The sequence below is a fragment of the Prunus dulcis genome, chromosome 6 (assembly GCF_902201215.1).
Source record: "Prunus dulcis chromosome 6, ALMONDv2, whole genome shotgun sequence".
NCBI lineage: Eukaryota > Viridiplantae > Streptophyta > Magnoliopsida > Rosales > Rosaceae > Prunus > Prunus dulcis.
Genome location: NC_047655.1, coordinates 11,300,529 through 11,323,543, shown reverse-complemented (window position 1 = coordinate 11,323,543; position 23,015 = coordinate 11,300,529). Strand labels below are relative to the sequence as shown.

At 34.9% G+C, this 23,015-nt stretch overlaps 4 protein-coding genes and 1 long non-coding RNA gene across 6 annotated transcripts; all 5 read right to left on the bottom strand.

Annotated features, from left to right (window-relative positions):
* Positions 1 to 1,265: 1,265 nt before the first annotated feature.
* On the bottom strand, positions 1,266 to 2,396 carry LOC117631985. The gene is made up of 2 exons (XR_004586413.1): positions 2,085 to 2,396; positions 1,266 to 1,999 (listed from the first exon to the last, which is right to left on the bottom strand). It is a non-coding gene; the product is annotated as an uncharacterized LOC117631985 (long non-coding RNA).
* Positions 2,397 to 4,761: 2,365 nt separating this feature from the next.
* On the bottom strand, positions 4,762 to 9,118 carry LOC117630935. Of its 2 annotated transcripts, XM_034363812.1 has the most exons (4): positions 8,834 to 9,118; positions 7,599 to 7,777; positions 5,727 to 5,834; positions 4,762 to 4,885 (listed from the first exon to the last, which is right to left on the bottom strand). In XM_034363812.1, the coding sequence occupies exons 2-4, from the start codon at positions 7,758 to 7,760 to the stop codon at positions 4,868 to 4,870; spliced, it is 288 nt and encodes a 95-aa protein (XP_034219703.1). In that variant the 5' UTR covers positions 7,761 to 7,777; positions 8,834 to 9,118; the 3' UTR covers positions 4,762 to 4,867. The 2 variants fall into 2 exon arrangements, with proteins under 2 accessions (XP_034219703.1, XP_034219702.1); XM_034363811.1 differs by lacking the exon at positions 4,762 to 4,885 and having other exon boundaries at positions 5,425 to 5,834; positions 8,834 to 9,116.
* A 1,826-nt stretch (positions 9,119 to 10,944) lies between these two features.
* LOC117630934 (secoisolariciresinol dehydrogenase-like) lies at positions 10,945 to 12,506 on the bottom strand. Its single transcript, XM_034363810.1, has 2 exons — positions 12,385 to 12,506; positions 10,945 to 11,838 (listed from the first exon to the last, which is right to left on the bottom strand). Exons 1-2 carry the CDS (start codon positions 12,426 to 12,428, stop codon positions 11,166 to 11,168), a joined length of 717 nt encoding a protein of 238 aa, XP_034219701.1. The 5' UTR covers positions 12,429 to 12,506; the 3' UTR covers positions 10,945 to 11,165.
* A 3,385-nt stretch (positions 12,507 to 15,891) lies between these two features.
* Positions 15,892 to 17,138, bottom strand: LOC117630933 (secoisolariciresinol dehydrogenase-like). Its single transcript, XM_034363809.1, has 2 exons — positions 17,029 to 17,138; positions 15,892 to 16,682 (listed from the first exon to the last, which is right to left on the bottom strand). The coding sequence occupies exons 1-2, from the start codon at positions 17,070 to 17,072 to the stop codon at positions 15,908 to 15,910; spliced, it is 819 nt and encodes a 272-aa protein (XP_034219700.1). The 5' UTR covers positions 17,073 to 17,138; the 3' UTR covers positions 15,892 to 15,907.
* Positions 17,139 to 19,665: 2,527 nt separating this feature from the next.
* LOC117630269 (secoisolariciresinol dehydrogenase-like) lies at positions 19,666 to 22,003 on the bottom strand. Its single transcript, XM_034363017.1, has 2 exons — positions 21,960 to 22,003; positions 19,666 to 20,440 (listed from the first exon to the last, which is right to left on the bottom strand). Exons 1-2 carry the CDS (start codon positions 22,001 to 22,003, stop codon positions 19,666 to 19,668), a joined length of 819 nt encoding a protein of 272 aa, XP_034218908.1.
* Between the last annotated feature and the right edge of the window lie 1,012 nt (positions 22,004 to 23,015).

Genomic DNA, 23,015 nt, shown 5'->3' with positions numbered 1-23,015 from the left:
TCCCCCTTTTTTATGTATAAAATATTAGAGTTTTCTCATCCCGATGCCAACTAATTTGGACAGAACGCAAATGGGGAGGATTTAACTTGCAATTCATGGGGGTGTCTGGAGTGAAAGCATTGAGGTGTTTGCTGTATTAACCCTTTTAGCTAATGTCTGCACATAGTTAATTTGTCATTTCAGGGATTTTACCCGAATTGGAATGACCATTGATGACCAAATGTTCATTTACCTAATAAACACAGTAAAAGGGAAAAGAAAAGTGAAGGTTTGTCCATTCAAGTCGAACCTTATTTCTGAGTTGTTCCAACACAATTATAGCAGCCACGTTGTAATTAATAGGGTTGTGGATGAACAAGGACAAGCAGATAAACATACATTCATTGGCTTGGCACAAACATGCATGGTGATGAGCCCTCCATTTTAGTTCTCAGTTCTGCTATTTTATCCGAAAGTGGAAACAGAAAATTATATTTTTCTGCCATTTACGGTGACTGTAAATTTTTGCTTCAAGGGGACGGCATACGGTTGTCTGAAAAAAAAAACGACGTACGGTGAATCCAAAGTTGGTGTTTTTGGAAGGTGTTTTTTTTTTTTTAAACAGTGTCGTAGATAAACGTTTTCATTTGATAAATTAAAAAAAGAAAAGAAAATAAGAAAAGAGGTGATGTATTAAGATTTTTATGTAAAGGAGCCGCATAAGAAAGCACTCAAACAATATCCGATTTAATTAAGGGGAGCGATTTTGGCACTCATCGTTTAGATAAGACCTCAGGTGCAGGAATAACTTAACCACGTCAGTTACTAGCCCCCGGAAAATTGAAGCCCAAGTTAGGTTCCGGAAATATGATATTCAACAACATGAATATTAGAGAAGTTAGGCCAACTACCACTGTAACCGTTCTGCATTGACATTGATGGATAAAATTGGTGGAACCGATAATGAGAGAAGTGGCCGGTTAAATGGCCCTGCCGTATTTACTCTGAACTTAGAACATTGAATAAGAATTAATTGTGTGATCTACCTATTTCAGCAAGCACTATACTTCGGGTCTTCTTTGTTTTAGTTTGACTTTATGCCAAGAAACCTGCTAATACATGAAGTGGGATAAAAACCCAGTTCCACATTTGAGCAGAAATCCATGATAATTACATCCTTACTACTATTGGGTAGAAACTGATAAAGCTTTTAAAACAAACTATTTTTCCAAACTATTTGCCTCAAATTTCTCATAGTATGAAGTTACGATATTACTAGACACCTCTGAAAAATTCACTAACCTTGTCTGATTTGGTGATTGAGAAAAAAAGTCCGATTCTATAACATCTTCAGAACCATTACCACTAAACAAGAAAGCACAATGTTTGATTTGATGCATGCATATAGAAAAAAGAAAAGTACCTACAAAAGGAAAATTCACAAATTCACAAATTCACAAATTCACAGTCTAACTCTGGATAGTTACTTGAACCTAAAGGCAATCAACTGGATGGGGCAAAACAAAGGGGAAAAAAAAAAATGGGGACAAAGGAAAAAGAAAAAGACGTAATTAACCACAAGAACCAAGAAACTTCAACAGTTACTCAAAAGGCTGACAAAATATTGTACTGACTTGCGCCATGAGAACAACAAAAAGCAAGCCATGTTCCTCCTTATATTCTTGTCCTCTTGGTGCTTTCTTCGTTAATAAGGAAATCGAGCAAGACTGTGCTTTTGCATTTTGGGCACTTTGGATCGGCATCAGATAGCATGACATACATGAGGCACCGTGGACACCCGGCAAGCACCATGGCCTTCGCTTCAGGGCTGCTCTGGTAGTACATCGTCTGTTGTTCAGGCTCCGATGACACGCAAGAGCCGCGGTCAAGCGACATGTTCGAGGATGATTCGGAGGCATTCGGGGAGCCAATTGGTGAGTGAGTTCTTGGAGGAGACAGGTTTAGCCTCAATTCAAGCTTTGGACTAGTACTTCCTCTTCTGCTCATCTTTATCTCTCACCTATCAAAAACAAATTAGTATACAAGGACATTAATAAAACAGTTGTAATTTTTTTTAAACATTATATAATAGACCAATGTCTTACCTTAATTAATCCAGTACAAATTGAGGCTTCACCAGGAGTGTTATATATGGCAGGCAACAACAAGATTGAAGCTAGAGATAGAGAGTCATCAGAATGGTTTGGTGAAGATATGGAAAGGTACCCAGCTATATATAGCAGGAGACGTACTCAGATAATTAAGGGCATTTAGGCAAAGAGTACCCATCAACATATGGGTTTGGTGTTCTACTTTTGGACCTCTAAGGCCATGAATTTAAGAGGAAGGTAGAATTTTTGGGTCAGCTTTAATGGTTGATTAATATGCATGGAAATCGAAGAATGGAGAATTAAGGAGAATTTGGTGGAAGAATGTGTGCAGGAAATTATAATAAATCATGGCATTATGTATTTATCCTCATTTAGCTAGGCTGGTGGGTTTGGTGTGTGTATTTAAAGTCACAGCCAAAAATATAAATAAATAAATAATATTCTTTTCTTTTTCACGTTTTTTATTTATTTTTTCTGAGGGATAGAAAATTCAAAATTTTGAATATATTTGAACAAACCTGCACAAATGCTTTAAAAAGGTTATAACTAGACAATATATTTTTATCAACGTATAACACTACAGGAGACTTGACTTTTCGTGAAATGTCTAGGAAGATGTATAGATCGTGTCACAAATTCAACAAAGTTTTTAAGATGATAGACAAGTTTGTGGCTGATCAGGAGATCCAAAATTTTGGAATTTGACCATTAACAAGCTAAAAGCATCTACAATAGGTTTCTTAAACCAACTCTTTAGCTAAAATTTAGGGAGGAATTGAAAAAACGGGAGCATTTTTGCTCACCCCTTTAACCAATGTGTACCTTCATCACCCTTCTCAACATTTGACACGTGTCCATTTACATAACTATGATTCCATAAATACAAAGTAAAGAGTTACCTATAGTTATGTAAATGGCCACGTGTCAAGTGTTGAGAATAGTTGTGAGGGTACACATTTGATTAAAGTTGTGAGCAAAAATATTTCCTTGAAAAAACCCACCTCCAACCCTACACTCTATCCAGCTTCTAAAATAAGGACACCTCTAGGAGCTTCTAAATCTGAGGAGACAGAAAGGACTTCTAGTGACTTCCTATAATTAAATATTGAGATATTTAGTGATATACCCATTTCTAGCACTAATATTATAAATAAACCCTACACAATTGAATTCCTATAAACAAACCCAAAAAAAACCCAAAAAATGATAGCTAGCCTTATTGAATTTAATATTGATTATTAAATTACTTTGATGCCCTATTGAGTGCTTTGGGTATTTTTATGAGATTTTGGGGTTGGGCTTGTTTTAAGAAATTGATGGCAGTTTTGTAATTTATAAGAAGTTAAAAGCTTTTTTGTTATATTGTAAATGGGCTTTGGGTGTGTTTCTAAAGTCCATTTTATATAGGGTATTTTTATAATTTGGGCCCTCATATTGGGTATAATAGTGAATCTACCTTAAATATTTCTATATTTAATATTATTTTAAGCATTTATTTAATGCCAATTAATTTTTATTATTACTTTTGTGTCTACACTTTATTCAAAAATTGAAATTATTAAAAATATTTATAACTTTTTAAGTTAAGAAATATGATTGGAGTTAAAATTTTATAAAGAACTCCTAAAATAATTCTTTAATATTTTAAATTAAATTTTAACTAAAAAATAACGAGCGTGATTGCTTAGTGCCTTTGAAGTCAAGTCAATAAACCGTTGATGGAGCAATGTGTGTTGAGTAGGCCGTTCAAACACGTAGCTTAGGCCATGTCAAGTGGAGTTTGACCTTCACAGTCGCTTATTTTAGGATTATATCATTTGAAATTACTTACGTTGAGGGGAGGAGGTTTATTTAGGTGGCATATCATTGCTGGACCGTGGGACATGTACTTTAAATAGTGTTAAGTCATTTTTAGGCACAGCATGCGAACCAGTGGCATGACATTACTGTGTCCGGTCAGCCTCAACTGCAATGCATTAACCTCCACTGCCGTACTGGACTGGTTATAACTGAAATTATGATGTTTTGACAACCAATCAGACATTAAAATGCTAAACCAATCCCTTATTAAAGTCATATAACTGTTAATCAAGTGGACGAAAAAAGAGAAAAGAAAGCACTGAAAGAGACTCCACCCTGCCTAGTAAAAGTACATGCATACATTGAACTACGACTACGACTAGTCGCACTGAAGTGCTAACCAAATGGCTAAATGGTTTCTCAGTTCGAGCGCATCTCTTTGCAAAAATGATCTTTGAATGAACACTTGGAAAATGAACGGTTCATATAATGTACATGGTCTAAGTATAATATTATGAAACAAGGGCTTTTAGTCGTATTAGACATGAAAATGTATGTCTCGCTTCATCCTTTTGTTTATTTAAGTTCTGTATCAATTTTGAAAAATTATGAAATCGGAGACGAACCAAGCCGCATTGAATCTTCACCGTGAAAGACGGCAAGATTGCTTATGTAAGAGCTTATACAATTACATTTAGTGTGTTATTGTTGATTCTTATGCGGACATAGGGATGAAGATGTAAATGAACTATAGTAACCTCCTCTTGCTTTGCATATTAATAGTCATTTGGCTTCTGGGGTGATGTCTCATTTTCTACTATATATGTGATTTGTGTAGGTGAGATGAAGCAGCTAAACAACGCACCACAAATAGATGGGAAATCCGTTAAAAGTGATGTTTGATGATGAAATACATGACACAGTTCTCCTTCTAAAGTAGTAGGTGGCTTAGGAGCAGGTCCCAACGGATGATGATGCTACATATTTCCTGCAACCTGTTCCATTACCGCACCATCCAATGAGCCCCAAAATGGCAACAAAACTGAAATCAAATCCAAGAGAATAAAAACAACGAAAAAGACCCAGATCCAGATTTGTAATTTCAAAGAAAATGACCAAGGCAATGGGGAATGTGGACTGGGGAGAGGGAAACTGCGGGGAGCGCGAGGTTTTGTGGCGGTGTGTTGCTGGGATGGTTGTCGGGACGTTGAGGAGAGTTTTAAAATGTTGACAAGTTCGGGGCTAGTCTGACCTAAGAGTTTAGGTAGATTTTTGTAGTTAAGATAGAAATTGTTTTGTGCATTCTTTTTCTACATATCTCTCATCCCTGTGTTTTCTTCTTCTTTTTTGGGTAAAGGGGCAGGGCCCAAAACTAAACTAAACAGAAACAGTTCTATGCCTCATAAGACCAATCTTATCCTCATCTAAAATACCCTGCAGCAGCTCAGAAGGAGATAAACACTCAAAAAATCTTTCTTAATTAAAAATAAACCCTCATAGGCATAAATAAAACTTTCTTTGAATAAATAATTGCTCTGGCTATAACATTTCTTTTAACGAGGGAAAATGTAGTCATAATGTGACAACAAGATTCTCTGAGATGTGAACTTTACATTTGAATAACTTCTGCCTAGTGTGGTAGGCCACTGACGCCATGAGTAGTTTCCATTCTAAATTCAAAGTAAATTGTGTAACTTGGTAAAAAAAAAAAAAAGAAGAGGTTTTTACAGGTCAAACATATTACAAGTGTTAGCCATATATTTCCATGGGCTCAACCTAGTCCTCGAGTATCTGATGTTGTTCAAGTTCAGTAACACGTTCAGTTAGGAAGCTTACAGTGTGATTTGTGGTCTGAGTCTTGCTCCTACACTGTACCAACTGTTCCCGGAGACTACGAACAAGCTCATTTAGTCTCTGAATGTTCTTTTCTTGCAATAATATGATCTATGACAAGTAAGACGTGTTAGATTTGAGGGACACTTGCAACACAAGCCACCGAAGAACTTCTTGTAAACAATGTAGATTCACTTAGAAGATGGATCAGAAACAAATCATTAGTGTAGATTAATAATTGACTTAAACCACAGTACATAATTATCAATTTCAGATACAGCGAGTAAGCATTTTTCTCATCTAAGTGACAGTATCAGTTTAAAGATAACCAAGACTACATTGGTGAGACGAATGTCATTTCCTGGCATCACATACCATAGGGCATAGGAATCATAACTTAACTACCAGGTCACCCAAAGCACAAAACCTAGAGAAAATTTGTATAAGGCTCTTTGATGCATTATCCTTGCATGGTACGAGGAAAACAGTTGTAAGGAGACATGTATGCATGAATTCCAAGTGTTCTCACTATAACCCAAAAAAATAAAGGAAACTAAAAGAATGGTAAAAACCATAGAAACCAAGTACCACAAAAATGATTGGATAAATTAATAAGAAAGCCCTACACAATATTTCCTTGTTATGAGCTTTTTTCTATAGAGTGAGGACGATATATGCAGATAATTGAGATCATTTTAAGCGTAAAATCCAGAATAGAAATTATGTATATTTGATTAGAATTCAGAAATTAATTGTGACGTTTAACTATTGCAGTGTTTATTATAAGTATTTAATTAAGTTTCGATTGTCTATATAAATAAGCTTTGTTGTAATGGGGTATTAACTTTGGCATATTGATGTGGAAACAATTTTTTTAGTTTATCCTAATTTTATCAGCCAAAAGAGAAGGAGCCTAGCCTAATTTGGTTTTTCTCGCCTCTTGTTCTACTTCTCCCCATTCTTTGTAAGCTTCTAAATTTTATCTCCCTCTATTATTTCTTCTGTTGACAATCAAGGAACCTACATTGGTTTCGGATCCAAACGGGAAAAAAGCCAAGGAACCTAAATAGTAAAAATCAACTGCTCCCATTCAACCCCAACCATACAGAGCAAGAAGAAAGTTGTATGGAAACAAAAACAATGGTTGTCACAAAGCAGGATAACAAGAAAGCTGTATATAGGTCAAATAAAGTAGAAGTACGGATAGGAATCTAATCTACTAAAAGAAAAAAAGTGTGGACAATGTATAACTATGACTTACGCTCAAAAGATCTTGGATGCTTCTTTCTTGATACTACCTTATTGCTTTCCAACTTTATTCAAGCAATCTATATACGGTCAAAATAAACCTACATAAATGTTTTTGTCTCGAGGAGAAGAACTTCATGCTTGTTTTAGTTAATGCTACAGATGCAAGTTAACTAGCTTCATCTACTCACAAACTAATTATAGGGGGATGGAAATAAACATTGCTGGTGGTTAGTGAACAGCGAAACTAAAGTATTAGATCTCACATTTGCTAAGCGGGGAAGTGAAAGGAGAACACGAAGTGGTTTTTGTTGGGGCTGGGGGTAGAATCAGGGAGGTAATTGGGTTCGGGTTGCAACTTCCATATGAGTTTTAAACCTTATGAAATGAAATAGGATAAAAAAGAAACACAAACAAATAAAAGCACATGCTTGCAGTTAACTAAGACTAACTGATAAAAAAATACAATTTTCATTTCACGTAATATCAACGAGCATTCCAGCTAATGAACGAAAATATACAAAACGCAGCTCATCATAAAGTTCAAGAAAGATTTTGCACAATAAACATCTCCATTTTATAATCAAATACAAAAAGGAATACTGGAATTAGGAAGAGACTTGTCACCTTCTCTTTTACGGCTTCTTCTCTATTTGAGATCTGATTCTGCTTTTGAGAGATGCTTGGAGTTGCGTCAAGGTCAACCACAAGTGGTTGCCTCCACTCAAACTGGGAAGTGATTATGAGAACAATAAGCAGAAAAACAAGCAACACAGGTCTTGACATCATTCACAGTTCTACTACACCTGTTCAAATTCAAGTCAAAAAAAAAACAAATCACAAACCAAGAATCTTCAGTTGGTTAGCAATCAGCATAAACACTTAAAGGAAGCAGGAGTTATATTCTAGTTCTATATTCCACGACTTACATTGCTTTGATTTCTAGTATTGCAAAAGAGTTTAAGAAGGAAATTAAACTTGCCCTCGATTTCCTTCACATGAAATAGATGTTTAAGGAACAAAGTTCTAGTGAATATTGTTCGGTAGCTTAGGGACATTATTTCAAGAGAATGTTTTCCTGATTCTGCCTCTGCTTCAACTTTACATCAGGTGGAAAATATTTCTAGTCTTTTACTTTAGAAAACATTTCCTAAGCAGTCTTTTGTGTCTAGGAAATTTTTTCCACAAAGGCTCTAATGCTTATGGGTCTGAAGAAAAAACAATGAGAACTTTCTACAAGAACCAGTTTCTGCCGAAATGAAATCTTTCTGCTTTAAACAAACATCCAACCTTTCTAGGGTCGACACTTTCCTCATAAACAATTCCCCATTGAAATTAATGAAGCACCTTATTCTGGCAATCATTATTACTTGTTTAAATGACTCAGAGTCTACCATTGAGAAAATAATGACCCTTTTCATGTCCCAAAAATTCCCAGCAACCAAACAAACCCAATGTTCACTGAAGCAGCACATGAGAAGATACACTAACCGAAGAAAATTTGAAACAATCAAAGTCACAGGATGCAAATGAAAAATCATAAGTAATAAGAAACAACGCTGAAAAGAAATCAATCCAACCCTCTTATGTCAATAAAAATAGGGCACATGTCAAACTTGTCAGTTCCACTTCAATTAAATCCAAACAATCAAATTAGAATCAACTAATTACAAAGCGTTCAATTAGGCTCTGTCTCAACCAATCCCATCCAAATACAAATAATGGATTTATGATTGAAACGCGAAACGGTTTCCCTTCCTAGAATTTGAATTTTCCCGGGAAACAAACAGAATACAGAAATTGAGACTCAACCAACAATAGGAAATTAGCTGACGGCAATGGAAATGAAAGGGAAGACTTACAGATTGGCGCATTCAATAGAACCCTAAGTTCATAATCGGTGCCTCGAGACTTGAATATGGCTACTATAATTGTGAAACGCCGTCTGCTGTCCGCTGCGATGATTTTTATTTTTTTTATTTTTTATTTTTTGGGTTCAGACTGATTAATTTAATTTGTGTTTTTTTTAATACGAATTTAATTTGTGTTGAATAGGATGTTTATGGAAGCTTTGAATTTGCTTGAAAAAGAATTGACATCCGGCGGACATTAGAAATGGCGAGAAGGGCTTTGTGGTCTGCGAGGGTTGGAATCCTCTATTTTAGAAGTCCTGCATTTTTCTGCTTTAAAGTATCTTGACTGTTCAAGTGATTCAAGGGTCATAAGTTACTCCAAGCCAGCATAACAAATTTCTTTATCAACATCACCTCCCCTACCTGCTGATCACAAAGTTAAAAGGGTGATCTCTACTTCCATAAACATAAAAAATTACAAATTAACTATGTGTCGAATATAAGTAAATCTTCTACAATGATTAAATGCAATAACATGTTGAATTAATCTGTAGAGAATTTGGCACAACTCAAGAATGACTCAAAACCCAAATTCAGTAATCAGAAGCACATGATTACTGAATTTCTATGATTACATTCATAATTCAGCCAAAAAAGTCACTACCCACAAAGGGCCAATACAAACTAGCCACAAAAAGGCCATTACAATAACGGAGTGTCTAATATCAAAATTAAGAAAATCAGGTATGTCTCCACCAACGATCAGGCAAGATCGAAGAAACTCTGACATAGGCATCCCAACTAAGATTGCAAACTTAGAATAATAAAAAAGAGATAAAGCTTGAAAAAACCAAGCCATAACAATACAAATAAAACTCTCACAAAGGAGAGATGAAAAGCTCTCACAAAGGAGAGATGAAAAACTCTCACAAAAGGAGAGGTGAAAACTACACAGAGAACCCAAAGAGTTTCTACAACTTATTCCAAACATAAAGAAATTGCAAAAAAGATGGTGGTGGAGATCCGACGCTGAAATGCAGGTGAAGATTCGACGCTGAGCCGCAGCCGCCAATAATGGTTGGATGAAAATCATAACAAAACTAAGACAAATAGGGAAAACCCTTTGTCTCTGAAAATGGGAGAAGATGTGAAAGGAGGAAGAGAGGAGAGGGGGGAAGAACAATGGCTTCTTCCCCCCTCAAAGTGGAAAAGGCTCTAAGAATGTTTTTTGGGAGAAAGGGGGCTAGGGTTTCCCCCAAATTGAACTGGCTTAAATGTATATTATTTATTTATATAATATTAGGCCAAACCCAATTTTTTTATCCAAGCCTAATCTTTCTTCAAGCCCATATACTCTTCCAAGCCATCAAGCCCAACTCCAAGGCCTTTATTTGTTTTTTAAGCCCAAAAAATAAAATTTTAGTTGGAATTTATATAAAAATAATAATAGTAATCCAGTCCAAAATTGGACTGAATTGGAAATCAGACCGGAACCAGTTCAAACTGAACTGGCTGGTTTTATAATTTTTTCACTAAAACTAGACCAAATCAAACCGGTTAAATAGTATCAGTTCTAATTCTGATTTGAGGTGAAAACCAGACTAAACCGGACAGCATCCAACTTCCCACCTCATGGTTTATAATGTTTCCCTAATTATTAAACATTAAAAAAATTATTAAAATTATAAAAAATTATATATATATATATATATATATATATATATATATAAAAGAAGGTAAAAATCTCTTATTTTCTCATATGTCCAATATCGCAACTATGACATATCACTTACAAGGATTGAACTCAAAAATGGATTTTTTAGCCAATGGGTTTCCACCGCAGCGGTGGTGGATTGCCCCTCCCCTTATGGCACCCACGATCGAACCCCCAATGAAATTTATTTCCTCCAATGGAAAATTGTTTTTTTGATTTTTGAGAAGAAAAAGGATGGGCATTTTCGCTGTAGCTATTTATTGGAACTTGAAAATGAATTCAATGTTATTTTATTTAACTCTTTCACAACAAAGGCTCAAAGCCCAAGCAGAAAACTAAGCAAAAGAGACAAACAATCCATTGTACTGGAGAAATCCAAGAAATCATCTACCACATTAAGAAGAGGATTCTCAAAGAAAGTGAACCCAAGCAAGAGTTTGAAATTCTTCAGTTGGAACTAAACAACATTTGTGTTTAGGCATTCCGTTATTTATTTTCGCCAACTTATTACATTGAACATTTTTCTCAAGCTTGTTCAAATATGCAAAACCTTGCGTTCACAATAGTGAAGCCTCCATCTACCAAAAGATTATGTCCACTAACATACTTTGACTCATCACTTCCCAACTAAAGAGCAGCTTCAGCAATATCTTCTGCCTTAAGAACCCCACCTTTAAGGTTGGAATAAACACCATGAACTCCATCATCATCAAGCTTAAAGAAGTCCTTCGCCAACGGTGTGGCAACTATATATGGCGACACACAATTCACCCGAATACCGTGTTGTCCAAGCTCTATGGCCGTATTTCTCATCAGCCCTAGTACTCCATGCTTTGAACTTGTGTAGGCATGTGATGCGCACCCCCCAATGGTGGAACAAGCACTGGCAGTGTTAATTATGCTTCCTTGGCCAGCTCGGATCATAACACGAGCTGCATGTTTGATCCCCAAAAACACACCAACCAAATTTACCCCAATCACTTGCTCAAATTCTGCCTTGTCATTGTCAAGGATGTTGGTTTTTGCTATACCAGCTATGCCTGCATTGTTGAACATGATGTCTAGCTTTCCATATTTGCTTGTAGCTGTTTTAACAGCATTTTCGACGTCTTCTTCTTTCGTTACGTCGCAATGGACGAATGAAGTGGACGAAGAGCTTAGGTCTCTGCAAATAGATTCAGCCAAGTCGTCTTGCACATCTGCAATCACAACTTTAGCTCCATGTTTTGAGAAGAGTCTTACAGTGGACTCTCCTATGCCGCTCGCCCCACCAGTGATTAGTGCCACTTTACCTTCAAGCCTTCAATATTGACGCAGAGTGTTAGTTTCAGTAAAAACATAAATAACAATGGCATCACTTTCATATGGTGAAAGTCTTATGTTCCACTCATCAGCGTAAGGAAGTTGGATTTAGTATTACATGGACTTATTTGCTAACTCCAGATAAATTTTCTCATGAAATACAAATTTATATAAAATGGTCCTTTAATATAAAAGTTATATATAATGGAACTATAGAGAAAAAAAGAAAACAAAAAGAAAACAAATTAAGGACATTTTTATCAAGTAAAAACGACATCCATAATTCAACTCTAAAGAGAGTCTCCAGTCACAAAGAACCAATACAAAGAGTACACCAACAACCACGGCCGCTGATGAGTGGAACATTGCATCCTCGTTTTATTATTATTTTTAAAACATAATTAGAACTCAAAAGGCAACTTAGGGCTGGCACACAGCCACGATAGTGACCAGAGCTTAAAATGAAAATAACAAGATTTAGGAGGTGTGAAGAGGGAAAAAAAAGGAAAAAAAAAAGTAAATAGATGCATATAAATTATAATACCTTCTTGCAGCAGCAGCGAGTAATGAGAAATTTCCCATAGTCATCAAATTTTCAAACCAGTATAACAACAAAATTCACTTGCTGGTGGAGACCGTCACCAAAGTTTTTTTAAGCTCTTCTTTGGACTTCCGAGTGTAACTAGTAGTAGACTTGTAGCTATATTTATAAGTCCACTTGTGACATGCGCATCATGTTTATATTTAGTACAATTATTTCTGCTACCCACAAAAAGACTACTACTCGCACTGTAGCCTGTAAGTGACTCAACTCAATTATATTCCATATGATTAAGAGAAATTTTTGGTGTACCGCAACCGTAATATTACGAATTTCCACGTTAATACGAACCGATGACATAATTTAACATCAATATATATGTATTTTAACAACAACATTACGAGCGGTGTTACAAATTATTGTTATTACTATTATTTTGGGGTAGAATGAGCATCTATTAGATTGTATTGTCTTCTTCTCTTTCATACCAGCAGCTACATGGAAGTGATGGTACGATTAGAACAGGGTACGCATGCTTTGGCACAGGAAAAAGTATTGGTGGTCTTCATATAATGTGATTGATGTGAATATATATATATCCATACAATTTTGATCTGCAAAGCCTGCAGCATGAAACAAGAAACAAGTGGATACATGTCTGCCATGTTCTAGCATGTTTATCTGGGAATGGTAATGAATTCACTGTTTTCTCTATAGAAAAGAGCTTGATAATAAAGCAATTGATGCTATGATATCGCAATTGACGAAGCTATAGCTCACCGTCTGCAAATCCACCGACAACAAAACAAAAAGTAACACAATTGTAATACCCCACACAGGCCAGTCCATTGATTTTGAAAGTCTTTGTAAAAATAAAAGTTGAAGCCTTTTACGTTTAATATTTATAGTAAATTAAAAAATTATAATTTTTTTTATAAAAAAGATGAGTTTTCAAATAGTGATTTTAAGTTCTAAAAACTTGTTTGGTATTGTACTCCAAACTATTTTTAAGATCTAAAAAAATTGAAATTAAAATCAGAAAACTAGAAACCCTAAATTCCCAAATTGATTCATGAAATGGAGAGTAAAAATGCTAATGCATGACACGAAATCAATTGATTATTTACTTTAGATATTACCATGATAATATCAGATAATGACTATTTCATCCATTTCTCCTGCCTTTAGTATTAGTGCCACCGAAGGAAGCTGCTATGTTTTGTGACAAACATGAATATCACAAGAAATGGTACGTAAGAGACGTTGCGCAAAGTACAACTAATATGATCATCTGTATAGAAATTGCATTTCCTTGTATTATTCAATTGTACAAAGTACATATTTATATGAGTGCATAAAGTCTATAACTTATGGTAGGAAAAGATTATGTACTCAGCAATGGTGGTGGATTCAGGATTCTCGGTTCAAAGGGGGTATACGAAAATTAAAATCATATATTTATTAATTTTTATAAATTATTATTGTACTAATATATTAGTTAAATATATCACTGGGTATAGACTAAAAGTTTAAAAGGGTTTTATTAATAAATATTTGGGCCAGACTTTTAAAAAAAAACTACAAGTTATTAATAAATATTTGGGCCAGACTCGCCCAGACTTTTTTAAAAAGCCTACAACTAGTGAAACCGTGAGTTTCAAATAAAATGAGGCATACGCTAGGGCAAATCACCAACATCATCTTCTTCGCTGCCTCTGCAACCCAAAAAAAATTCCAGTCGTGGTGCTGCCAGAGCAGAGCAGATGCGTCTAGTAGAAGTTTAGAGAGCAGCGCAAGGCAGGCAAGCCCACAGGGGACTTTCATCAAGCACCTTGCACACAAGAGGTCGTTGGTGGAGTCCACCGCTAGATTTCTGGCATCCCAAGGGGTCATGTGACCTCTCTTGTCCCAACGTGCGTCCACCACTGGTACTCATATTGAATCCTTGTACTACAAGAAAGCTAATAATTAGGAGGAGAATCTGGCATTGACCGGTTGGCGTGTGGTACAAGGGAAGTTTCATTAACCTCGTCTCTACCATTTTCTCTTTTTTATCATTTTCGCAAGAACATTCTAAGGCCGATGAATAGAATCTAACTGAATCTTTTTTTTCTTTCTTTTTACTTCAAGATTATTCCACAGTGGTATCTAGGATTGGATTCTCTCATGAAACCGATATATCAACATAAACTTCAACATCTGAGGTTCTCTTTCCAAGGTAGCGATCATATCCTTGATAAGAAAAAACTTTCTTGTAACGGGAATAACACTGTTTCACTATTTCTGGCCAACAATATAATGACACATGGAAAAATTATCTCACGCGTCATTATGTTATTGATCGAGAATAGCAAAAAGTAGAGTATCCCCGTTGCATGAGAGTTTCTCTCTATTGATAGATATATAGTACTAGTCATCCTTGTTTGAGGCATGATAACTTGGTTCCTTTCAAGATTTTCTAGTAGCCCATCGGAAAAAACAACGAAAACAAATTTCAACTATCAAAGCACCAACATAGTAAAATATTGCAAGAAACCGATTGAAGTTTGAGGATTTTTCTCATGGGATCCGAATTCTCTGCTTGGATCTTCTCCACCTTAATTTTTTCATATTTAATTCAAGAAACTTAAACTTGACACATCACAAAGCTCAATTTCCTCACAATTTGATAAAAAATTATTTTTTATATTAATAGGAAAATGAGTATAAAGAACACGTACAGTATGTAAAGGGAGACATCCCAATAATAATATGGCATACATGAATAAAAATTTAATCATTGGGCTGAGCCAACTAAAAAGCTAAGTCTGAAACGATATGAGGAAAATCACTCTAGAAAATAAATTTTCTATAACCCCTCTCTACCTACCGCAATAATTTCTCTGAATCTGGTCCAATAACATCGGGACCAATTAAGAAAGAGAAAAATAACCCAATTGAGTTATCGTCCAGATAGTCATTAGTCTCTCTTTTTCCTTTTCAATGTCTCAGCAAGCTTTTCTTTCCCCCAAAACCTTCGTACACATATCTTCCCACCACATGGTCTATAATCTTTCCCCAATTTAAAAATAAACAAATATATATATTCTTTCCTCATATGTCAATCTTGCAACTATGGTACATCACTTGAACCCAAAAGTCGATGTTTGAAAAGAAATATGATGGGCACCTCCTCTATGTGTTAATTGAGTGTTTGGTTATTTGGATTGGATTATATGTGAGTTCAATGAATAATAGGCCTCTTTGAGTTTGGCTAATGTTGTTTTAGACAACAGAGGCTCAAAGTCCAAGCAGAAAACTAAGCAGAAGAGACAAACAATCCATTGGGCTAGTACAAATGGCTCGTCCTGGAGACACCCACTAAATCGACACCACTGCATTATTTAGAGCCATAAGAAGAGGATTCTCAAAGAAAGTACATCCAAGATCAGAGCAAGAGTACGAAATTCTTTCGTTGGAACAAAACAACATAAACGTTTAGGCATTCCTTTATTTCTTTTGCCACCTTATTAGATTGAACATTTTCTCAAGATTGTTCAAACATGCAAAACCTTGGGTTTACAATAGTGAAGCCTCCATCTACCAAAAGATTATGCCCACTAACATACTTAGACTCATCACTACCCAAGTAAAGAGCAGCTTCAGCAATGTCTTCTGCCTTAAGAACCCCACCTTTAAGGTTGGAATAAGCACCATGAACTCCATTATCATCAAGCTTAAAGAAGTTCTTCGCCAATGGTGTGGCAACTATATACGGCGACACACAATTCACACGAATACCGTGTTGTCCGAGCTCCACTGCCGTATTTCTCATCAACCCTACTATACCATGCTTTGAACTTGTGTACGCATGTGATGAGCCGCCCCCGATGGTGGAACACACACTAGCAGTGTTAATTATGCTCCCTTGGCCAGCTGGGATCATAACGCGAGCTGCATGTTTGATCCCCAAAAATGCACCAACCAAATTTACCCTAATCACTTGCTCAAATTCTGCCTTGTCATTGTCAAGGATGTTAGGTTTTGCTACACCACCTGTGCCTGCATTGTTGAACATGATGTCAAGCTTTCCATATTTTCTTGTAGCTGTTTTGACAGCGTTTTCCACGTCTTCTTCTTTCGTTACATCGCAATGGACAAATGAGGTGGATGAAGAGCTTAGATCTCTGCAAACAGATTCAGCCAAGTCGTCTTGGACATCTGCAATCACAACTCTAGCTCCATGTTTTGAGAAGAGCCTTGCAGTGGACTCTCCTATGCCGCTCGCTCCACCAGTAATTAGGGCCACTTTACCTTCAAGCCTTCAATTTTAACGCAGAGTGTTTAGTTTCACCAAAAACACAAATAAATAACAATGTCATTTTAGTGTATTGACAATCTGAGGGAAAATAAACCGATCAATTAATTCTATTTGCACCTAACAAATATTTATATATCGTCCCATCCCATTGCTTTGAAATTTTCCATCTGACATTCATTAAAAATCTAAATTGCCTTAATGATTGAAATCAATTAAATCCTATTATTATTATTATTATTTTTTTATTTTAAACATAATAAGAATTCAAATTGAAATTTAGAACTTGCAGATAGTCATGATAGTCATGGCAACTACGTGCCCATCCTAGAAAGCAAAAGAACACAAACCTTCTTGCAGCAGCAGCAAGTAATGAGAAATTTCCCATGGTCATCAATCTTTTAAACCTCTATAATAATAATATTCACTTGCTGCTGGAGACCACCAAAGTCGTTCAAACCTCTCCTTTGAACTTCGCAGTGAAACTTTGTTGTAGACTTGTAGCTGTATTTATAAGTGCACTTCAAAAAACACGTGAATTTTGTGCAACGTGTTGAATACATTTCACACGACATGCATATATATCATGTTTATATTTAGAACAATTATTTGTGCTTACCAACTATTACTCACACCATAATTGACTAAACTTAGGGCCGGTGCTGGCATGCTGCAAGCGGCCCCATCATACAGGGCCGTTAAATTTTTTTTTACTTTATATTATATATATATTAATATTATAAAAATTGTATGTGTGCTTTAGCGTGTAGAATATTGACACAAAAGTGTATTGGTGGAGTTCACTTATAGTGCATACACCTTGGTACAAGAACTAAGTTCGTGTTTCAGTGATGTCTCCATTCATGTTTTTATTCTTTTTTAATTATAACAACAAAATTTAAAATAATTATTTTTTTAAAAAAAAAACAGAAGCACATAAAAAAACAAAGGAAAAGATCCAACTAAACTAAAAGCACTATATATCACACCCATATACTTTCTCCTAAAAAAAAAAACAAAGTATTTTCTTCCACTCAAAACAAAACAAAATAAATAAAATAAATTCATGTCTTCTTCTTTCTCTTGAACTCTTTTTTTATTTTTTTTATTTATATATATATACCAAACATATTAATATTTAACTTTATCAAATGAAAACACTAAAAAATGTATGAATTTGATTTGTAATTGGTATTACATGCTAATTGATGATGAATTTTAGTTATAAAAAAATTGTTTTATGACATTAAGTTATGGCATTTTTTTATATAGTATTTTCATATTAGATTATGTGAGGTCTCCAGTTTAAGTTTCGCACAGGACCCTCAAAATCTTAAGATCGGCCCTGACTGAACTCAATTATATTTAATACAATTACAACAAACTTTTGGTGGGACATTAGCACAGCACTCGTGATATTATGAATTTACATGTTTTAATATGGACGTATGACCAAACTTTTGGTGGGGGACAACATATAAACCAAACAAGACATTAAAAAATTTCAATTTTTCAATCTTAACAATGTTTGGAAAAATAAAAGGTAGAAAACAATTGTTTATTCAATTAGGTTTCAAAATAACACTCGTCATTCTTTCATATCTCGAAAACCATCCGTGATTGAATCAATGCTAAACTTTTCAGCAATTTCCCTTTCGATGTACATAATCAAAGAGTCCGTGAGAAATTCGTCTTCTAGGTTGTTTCTTCATCTACAAATCAATTACAAAATTTATTAAGGACTTGATTCATAAATAAAAAAATTCATATTCTATGCATAGAACATATAAGATACGAAACATATAACTATAACAATGAAAACTTCAATTTTCACTCATATAAACATATACAAATATATTCTCATAAAAAATAAATAAACAAAGGAAAAAACTATGATTATGTAAAGTTATCTAACCCGGAATTAAAAAATTTGAAGCAGGAGGTTGGAGAGCAAACAACCAAATTTAATTATTTTATTTTGATGTGTACGGCTGCTTCAAACTAAGTTCATGTTGCTTCATATAGGAACAAAAATTAAAATCCCAATCCTTTTTATTTGGGTAAAACTCTACTTCCTATTTGATAAAGGAGATTTTTTGAAACTTTATTTGATTGGATGCTTTTATTTTTTATTAATATATTATGGGCTCTAAAATCACTTAGTCTTTCTATTTTGTGAAGAAAATCACTCAGTCTTTTTTTTTTTTTTGGTAAAAAAAGGGGGCCAAAGCCCAAACAACACAAAAAGAACTACAAAACACTCATCCTAGGACGAGCCAAACTTCTGGCATCAGCAGCAAGGAGCTCAACAACCACACCAGGCGCAGAATCAAAAATATGTAAACCCAAGGAATAATAGCCACAAGCAATAATTATTATATATGCTTCCTAAACCAATAGAAAGCGAAGACCAAATATTAAATTGTGTCAAAATTTTGGGAGGGTCCAGGGCCCTTCAGGCCTTAACAAGCCTCCGCCCCTAAACCCACTAATATAAGGATTTGTTGTAATTGCTTTCCATGAAAAGTTCTAAGTTTGAGTCATAGCATCATTGTTGTAATTGCTCTACAAGACTCCTGCGAATTATTGCTTCTCTTTCATACCATGCGAATTATTGCTACATGGAAAAGATATTTGTTTGGTGACTATGTGACATTTGTTTGTGAAAGAGATATTTATATTTAGGTACGAATGTGACGGCACATGAAAAAGGCTTAGTGGTCTTCATTTTAGGTACACAGAATGTGATATTAGCCGTATATTTTGACCTGCAAATTATGTATGAAACAAGATAGCTTGTGTTGTCTAAAAATGTTGAAACAATTTAAATTATTAATTTAATATACAGAAATGAGGATTTGAACTTTGGTGCAAGGGAGTGGGCTCACTATCCCGATCAATTGGCCGAAACCACATCTGCGAAATATTGAATCTTTTTAAGGCATTCCTTTATTTATTTTGTCAACTTATTACATTGAACATTTTTCTCAAGCTTGTTCAAACATGCAAAACCCTGCGTTCACAATAGTGAAGCCTCCATCTACCAAAAGATTATGCCCACTAACATACTTTGACTCATCACTACCCAAGTAAAGAGCAGCTTTAGCAATATCTTCTGCCTTAAGAACCCCACCTTTAAGGTTGGAATAAGCACCATGAAGTTTATCATCATCAAGCTTAAAGAACTCCTTCGCTAAAGGCGTGGAAACTATATACGGTGACACACAATTCACACGAATACCGTGTTGTCCAAGTTCCACGGCCGTGTTTCTCACCAGCCCTACTAAACCATGCTTTGAACTCGTGTATGCATGTGGTGCGCAACCCCCGATGGTAGAACAAACACTAGCAGTGTTGATTATGCTACCTTTTCCAGCTGGGATCATAACGCGAGCTGCATGTTTGATCCCCAAAAACGCACCAACCAGATTTACCCTAATCACTTGCTCAAATTCTACCTTGTCATTGTCAAGGATGTTGGGTTTTACCATGCCAACTATACCTGCATTGTTGAACATGATGTCTAGCTTTCCATATTTGTTTGTGGCTGTTTGGACAGCGTTTTCGACGTCTTCTTCTTTCGTTACATCGCAATGGACAAACGAAGTGGACGAAGGGCTTAGGTCTCTGCAAACAGATTCAGCCAAGTCGTCTTGCACATCTGCAATCACAACTTTAGCTCCATGTTTTGAGAAGAGTCTTGCAGTGGACTCTCCTATGCCGCTCGCCCCACCAGTGATTACGGCCACTTTACCTTCAAGCCTTCAGTATTTACAAAGCAGTGTGAGTTTCAACAAAAAAACATGATAACAATGGCGAATCACTCCTCAAATGGTGAAAGTCTTGTGTTCCACTCAATGTAAATAAGGAAGTTGGATTTAGAACGACAAAGGGGAAAATGAACTTCATATAAAAATTACTGAAGGGAAAATTTTGAAATAAAATAGAGTTTTTGTCTCCGATCCCTAGTCTCCAATGGTCTTCTTGTAAGATAATTAGCAAATATAGGTTCATAATTTAATTGTGCTATGATATTCGTCAAAGGTGTAAGGGTTAAATCATAGGTTCATAATTTAATTGACAAAACAAAGAGCCTGTGCACCCCAATTTCAAATTCTCCTCTTTGAAGATCAGATTAATTGAGAATAATTTAGACTATCGCTTATGTATATATCTCAAAGAGTTTTAATGTAATTGACTTCAATAAATTTCATGTACATTATCCTTATGTGACTAGGGCGGAACTGTGACTAAAGCGAAACTAGGAATTTATGAATGAATGGGCTACCTAAAATTTTTAACTAAAAAGAGACATCAAAATTTTTAGCTAGGAATATATATATAGTGTGTGTGTGTGTTAGTTGTAAACACAAAACAATAGCTAACATACTGTTCCATTTTTGAAGCCCTCTTCTTACTTTTGAATTTCAATTACTTACTGAGTCTGCAATTGTGGGTTGAAAGATTTATGAGGATTTTTATTGGACCGTCCAATATTAAATAGCTTTTCCCTTTTTGTTAAATAGCAGAGAACACAAATTGATTTGACAAAAAATATATATATTTCCTGAATCTTATGTGTTGTATTTGATGGTGGGCCATATAGCCTTTTTTTTTTTTTTTTTTCACCTTAAAAAAACTTTCGCCAAAAGGCAGCAAAATTGTTGCTGGTGGAACATGTAAATAGACATTTTTTTTTTCCTTCAAAATCTACTTGGGCTACAGCCCACTATAGTCATTGATTTGATTTCACCCTTGGGTCTATTTTATAGATTTTATTTTTATTTATTCTTCATGAAATAAAAATGTATATAAAACATTCATTTAATATAAAAGTTATAATGAAACTATTGAGAAATATTGAAAAAGGAAACAAAGTAAGGACATCTTTAGCAACTGAAAATTACTTCAATAATCCAACCATAAAGAGGGTCTCCAGTCACAAAGTGTCAATACAAAGAGTACACCAACAATAATGGTCGGCCTAACTACTGAGTGTTGTTTTCTGTGGAAAATAACTAATTACTCAAAGCCCCATTTTATTTTAAAACATAATTAGAATTCAAAAAGAAATTTAGGACACAGCCATGATAGTTACCAGAGCCATAGTGATGACAACTACGACCATCCTAGAAAACAAAAGAAAAAAACAAAAAAGAATACAATCATCTTGTTTTAATTGGGACAAGTTAGGATAAAATGAAAATAATAAGATTTTAGGAGGTGTGAAGAGGGAAAAAAAAAAAACAGTAAATAGATGCATATATAAATTATAATATACCTTCTTGCAGCAGCAGCAAGTAATGAGAAATTTCCGATAGCCATCGCTCCTTTAAACCTCTATAACAAGAATGTTTGCTTCTTGAGACCTTAACCAAAGTCATTCTAAGCTCTCCTTTGGACTTCCGAGTGTAACTTTGTTGTAGACTTGTAGCTGTATTTATAAGGCTTAGATTGGAGTTGTTGTGATTTTAAAATTCTGAATGAAAAAGTGTTTGGTTAATCAAGATAAAACTGTTTTTTTATTTTTTAAAGGTTTTTTTTTAATCACAAATGGTCCTTAACATTTACAAAATTATCACGATTGGTCTTTAAGGTTTTTTGTGACATTAATAGTCCTTAACGTTAGGGTTTTTTTTTTCAATCGCAAATGGTCTCTGCCGTTAGATATTATGTTAAGTGTCTGATGTGGAAGATAAGTTGAGCCCACATGTCCAATCACATCATGACATGTGGATTAAATAAATAAAATAAATAATTTTTTTGATGAAAATCCATTAAAAATCCATTTAGCCTCTCTCTCTCTCTCTCTCTCTCTCTCTCTCTCTACCCTCTCTCCTCCTTCTGCTCTCCCTCTCCCTCTGTTTTTTTCTTGTCTCTACAACCCGACCACCCCATGACCACCTGCAACCCACCCTTCTCCCTCTGTATATTTTGCAAAATAATTACTTGCACAAGGTAGTTTCACATTTCCTTTTACACAAACATTTATTCAAACAACTTAAAATAATTAAAAACAGAGGGGGAGGTTAAAAGAAGAGAGAAATTACAGAGGGAGAGGAGAGGGTAGGGGAGTTGGGCGTGGGTTGCAGGTTGCTGGTGGCAATATTAAAAAAAACATAGACCATTAAAAGAATCCCAGACCATTTTTTCTTTTATTTTTTATTTTTTTAGTGTATATTACTATTATATAAAGTAAAAGGCAGAGAATAGCAAAACATTCAAAATATCATAAAATGCACTTGGTTAATGCAAACATTAAGAATTGAAATTATTAATTAAATGAGGATAATATGGTAAATTCACACTTTTTCATATTAAAAATAAAAGAAAAATC

Excerpts from the sequence above, each read along its gene's own strand:
- LOC117630935 (XM_034363811.1), bottom strand. The coding sequence starts at position 7,760 with ATGATGTCAAGACCTGTGTTGCTTGTTTTTCTGCTTATTGTTCTCATA. Across the intron at positions 5,835-7,598 it reads AAGAAGCCGTAAAAGAGAAG|ATCATATTATTGCAAGAAAA; the intron begins GTGACAAGTCTC and ends TACTTGTCATAG.
- LOC117630934 (XM_034363810.1), bottom strand. The coding sequence starts at position 12,428 with ATGACTATGGGAAATTTCTCATTACTCGCTGCTGCTGCAAGAAG. Across the intron at positions 11,839-12,384 it reads CTCGCTGCTGCTGCAAGAAG|GCTTGAAGGTAAAGTGGCAC; the intron begins GTATTATAATTT and ends TCAATATTGAAG.
- LOC117630933 (XM_034363809.1), bottom strand. The coding sequence starts at position 17,072 with ATGACCATGGGAAATTTCTCATTACTTGCTGCTGCTGCAAGAAG. Across the intron at positions 16,683-17,028 it reads CTTGCTGCTGCTGCAAGAAG|GCTTGAAGGTAAAGTGGCCC; the intron begins GTTTGTGTTCTT and ends TTAAAATTGAAG.
- LOC117630269 (XM_034363017.1), bottom strand. The coding sequence starts at position 22,003 with ATGGCTATCGGAAATTTCTCATTACTTGCTGCTGCTGCAAGAAG. Across the intron at positions 20,441-21,959 it reads CTTGCTGCTGCTGCAAGAAG|GCTTGAAGGTAAAGTGGCCG; the intron begins GTATATTATAAT and ends TAAATACTGAAG.